The sequence below is a fragment of the Micropterus dolomieu genome, linkage group LG10 (assembly GCF_021292245.1).
Source record: "Micropterus dolomieu isolate WLL.071019.BEF.003 ecotype Adirondacks linkage group LG10, ASM2129224v1, whole genome shotgun sequence".
In the NCBI taxonomy this organism is placed as follows: Eukaryota; Metazoa; Chordata; class Actinopteri; order Centrarchiformes; family Centrarchidae; genus Micropterus; species Micropterus dolomieu.
In genome coordinates, this window is record NC_060159.1 from 1,374,368 (window position 1) to 1,378,864 (window position 4,497).

Consider the following 4,497-nt stretch of genomic DNA (forward strand, 5'->3'; position numbering starts at 1 on the left):
CTTACTACCCCACCAGAGCACTGCGCTCCCAGAATGCAGGGTTACTTGTGGTTCCTAGAGTCTCCAAAAGTAGACTAGGAGCCAGAGCGTTCAGCTATCAAGCTCCTCTCCTGTGGAACCAGGTTCCAGTTTGGGTTCAGGAGGCAGACACCATCTCCACATTTAAGAGTAGGCTTAAGACTTTCCTCTTTGATAAAGCTTATAGTTAGGGCTGGCTCAGGTGAGTCCTGAACCATCCCTTAGTTATGCTGCTATAGGCCTAGACTGCCGGGGGATTTCCTATGATGCACTGAGCTCCTCTCTCCTCTACTTTCTCTCCCTCTGTATGCAACCTCATCCCATTATTGCATGTTACTAACACAACTTCTCCCCTTTCTGGTAGTCTTGTGCTTTCTCGTCCCTCTCCTCTCTCCTCCTATCGCTTCCTGCAGGTGTTTCTGGCTCTGGAGCTGTGGAGTCTGGATCTGTGGCTGCGGGTCACCTGCTGCCCCCGTGTTCCTGCTCGACACCCTCTGCTACAATTATTGTTACTATAATCATTAACATGACGATTATTATCATTAACACTACTATAAATATCTGTACCATTTTTCATTTAGGCTATAGCAACATCACCTTTACTGTCTGTACCTCTGTGTATCTGTGTAGGCTGCCTCCCTCCTCTATCTTTCTCTCTGTTCCTCTCCTGCTCTCTCTCTCTCTCTCTCTCGCTCTCTCTCTCTCTCTCACCCCAACCGGTCGAGGCAGATGGCCGCCCACCCTGAGCCATGGTTCTGCTCGAGGTTTCTGTCTCTTAAAGGAAGTTTTTCCTTGCCTCTGTCTCCTAGTGCTGCTCTTGGTGGGAACTGTTGGGCTTCTGTAAATAGCATCACAGAGTATGGTCTAGACCTGCTCTGTGAGATAACTGTTGTTGTGATTTGGCGCTATATAAATAAAATTTAATTGAATATTCCGTTGGCACACTCCAGACTCCAGATTTGAAATTAGAAGCATATAAGCAAGTTTCAAACCAATAACATGTCACTTTAAAGCTAGGGGGGAGGGGAGGGAGGTAGAATTTATTTTCAGTTGGATACTTTAAAAATCTAGCTGTCTCTTGCTGGTTTCTCTAACGTACACCAGCCTTACTTATAACTCAGTCAAAGAATCTGCTCTGACACATCCATCCTCCCACTGCAGGTCTGGTGGTTTCTACAGGCCCTCTGGTTAAGTGTGCAGTGGATAGTAGCAGTGCTGGAGTGAGTGTGTGAGTGGAACAATTCACTGACATGGCCAGTAAGAGGTGATGCGAAACTCCGCAGTAATGTGTAATTTGTATGTGTCCATTCTTCCTGTTTTGTGCTAAACCAGCAGAGGATCTCTACTACAGTCGACACTAGAGCTGCAACAACTAGTTTATTGAAGGAAAATCAATTATTCTGATAATTGATCACTTTCTTAAAGCAAAATCCCCAACCCTCTGATTCCAGCTCTCTACTTTGTATCATTTTCACTGTTCTCTATAGTTTTATATATTTGTTGCAGCTCTAGTCGACACCAAATAAACCAGGTCCTGATCCTGAACAGCTGACTACGTATAAACTTGTCTCCCAGAATGCCAGTGCCCAGTCAATTACGTCTACCTGTAAAGGACAGTTGTGATCTTGATGCATGAAGAAACCTCAGAGTTGTATTGCAGTATTACTCTCTGCTATGTGTTTAATGTAGTGCTAATACAGCTTGGTTTAGTTTTATATGTATAACTGGATATGAATAATGTTCTCTGTATGATGATGCCAGAAAACATATTTTGGATTATGAAAATGATCATTATGAAATTGTCTTAAGTTTCATTAGTTCATGTTTAATATGTATAAAATACAGCACAAACAAAAGTCTTGCGGACGGGCTCAGTTAGCCTCACAAGTTGCCAGGTTTCCATCATCATGGAACAAAAATCCTACCCACTGTATTGTGAGCAGCAGCACAGGAGGTTTGCAGGATGATGACTTCAGGTCAGTTCCATAAATCCATTCTTCAAAAGGTGTCCAACCAAAGACGGGTCGCAATACATTCTGCATTGTTCACTTAAAATGACACAACCCTGATCAGAGGTCTCCACCAACAGTCAGTCCAGATCAGGCTACAGTCTCACAGTATTTAACTCCTGGCCAACGCCAGAGACTTCTGCAGCTCCTCCAGATGGTTGTTGGCTTGTGTGACCATCATACGGATGGCATCCTGAATGAAAGAGAGGAAAAGCAGCAGTAATGGACAAATCAGAGGATGCTGAGAAAAAAAATACAAAGGGTCTCATTCACTAATGTGTGCAAAGAAATGTTCTTGTATTGTGAGAAACTGTGCACACAAAATTAGCATTTGATTCATGAAGCACCGGCCAGTTCAGTGCAGTTATTAGCCACTACAGCTACTGCAGTGTTTCCCCTATATTCATTCTGCAGCAGCGCACCACTGTGCGAACACAGCAACACACAACACATGGCTAGCTCCCATTCTGTGTTACTGTGTTTGTGTAGTGAGTAACAGTAAGTGATGGTGAAAGCTTTTCCAACTTTTTGTACACAGATGTAATAATGGTCCTCAACCTTGTGAAATAGCATATTTCGTTTTAGGGGAAACACAGCTACAGCCAGGCTGGATTTAGCACTTCCAGATACCCTGATTAACGTACCTCTGTTGTGAGTAGTAGTCAGAAACTCTTTACTTGTACCAGCAGACATGGCAGGGCAGTTACAGGTGATCTGGCTATGTAAAGGAGAGGCAAGTTCATATCTCTTTACCTGATCTGTGGCGTTCTTATTCCTCTTGAACTCGTCTCTTGCCCAGTCTCTGAGGTACTTCCTGTCTCCCTCATCTGGTACCTGTCGTATGGTCCTCAGAATGTTTCTGTAAATCCCCAAAACCCTCTGTCTCTGTAAAAACTGACAAAGAATCAGCAGTTTAGACCCAACCGGACAGTTAGATACATTTAGGAATGATCTAAAATTTGGACCAAGAAGATTACAGGCTCGAACAGAGCCTGATTATGAAGAGAATATTAACATTCAGTGCATTTTGCATGCTGAGTGAATTGTAATTCTGAAGTTCCAGAATTACAATTCTATCCGCAAATGGGCCTAAGTGCCCCTTTCTCAAACCTCTTTGATAGACAGGATGACTTAATGGCATTGTTCAATTATATTTTTTAGTAGTTTTGGATGGTTTCCATTTATACTACTGCCATTTGGAGTGATGGAAACTGGTTGCTTCAACCACTTACAGTAATTTCACTTTAAGTTTTTTCTCTTACTAGTCTTTCGCAGTCTTAATCAACAACTATTATGAGTAAAATCATAATCCATCGTGAAGCTATGCTCAGCTTGCTCACTCGCTCTCTCACAAACACACTGAAACGAAGCCGTGTGTATAGGTATAGAAAAACTAAAGCATTCAAGTTAACTCTTAGAATTTAGTCTATTTTCTTAACACAACGCTGTCAATGTAGGGGACATTAAAAAAATTATTGTCACAATATAACAAGTTGTAGAGTGAAATTGAGTTTGTACCTCCCTTCTGCTACATAGCCGACAATATACATTAATAGAGAATCAATTATGAAAGATGGCTACCAGAAATAAACTATCATCAGTGGAGCAGTGCTGAGGATGAATTAGAGTTTAAGAGTCTGACAGCTTGGGGTAAAAAGCTGCTCTGCAGTCTGGTGGTGTGGCAGCAGAAACTTCTATATCTCTTCCCAGAAGGCAGCAGGGTGAACAGGCTGTGGCTGGGTGGGGACTGTCCTTTAGTATCCTTTGGGCTCTGCAGATACCTCACCTCACCGATATCACTGATGCTCAGGAGATGGGTAGTTTTAATCACCCGCTGCAGAGCCCTCCGGTCCTGGGCCGTGCACATCCCATGTTAGTGATGTTTCCAGTCAGGATGCTTTCTATTGCTTCTCTGTAAAAGTTAATAAAAACTTGGCATTTAGCCTTCTTAAGTTTCCTTAAGAAATATAGTCGTTTCTGCCCTCCAGGCAGTCAATGGACATAAAGTTGTTACTGTGATGTAGAGACAGAGCTCAGTTAAAACTTTATGGATGAAAGATACTTTTGTTACAGATTAATAAATCACCACTCTGAAAATCTTGCTGCAGTCCATGCTGCCAAGCTGATAAGGGGAACGTATACAAGGGGGTAAGCCAGAGTTGGAACAGTGAAGCCAACCAAAGCCTGTATGGAGGGCTCCATGTAGGCCCAAAAATGACATCAAATCCCTGTGACAGCCCGTCGCACAGGAGATATAACCGTATTGCTTAGATGATAAACTTTTGGCAATCTAAAAACATTCGGCCATCAGTGACGCTGCGTTGGTGTTTGGTAGGTGAGCCTTGTAGGTGGGCTGATTAAACAGAGACGAGCTGCCTCAAACACACTGAGCCATGAAACTTTTTGTTGGCGCAGCTATCAGAATTACTGTTTCTGCAGTTGCTCTACGTCATTAAACAACGGTCATGCA

At 42.9% G+C, this 4,497-nt stretch overlaps 1 protein-coding gene across 1 annotated transcript in view; it reads right to left on the bottom strand.

Moving 5' to 3' along the window:
* Positions 1–1,822: 1,822 nt before the first annotated feature.
* lyrm2 (LYR motif containing 2) overlaps positions 1,823–4,497 on the bottom strand; it is a 5,778-nt gene continuing 3,103 nt past the window's right edge. The window contains exons 2-3 of the mRNA XM_046061301.1: positions 2,781–2,921; positions 1,823–2,220 (exon numbers count right to left, since the gene is read on the bottom strand). Of these exons, the coding sequence (XP_045917257.1) occupies positions 2,140–2,220; positions 2,781–2,921 (222 nt within the window). The 3' untranslated portion in view covers positions 1,823–2,139. The remainder of the gene's footprint in view (positions 2,221–2,780; positions 2,922–4,497) is intronic.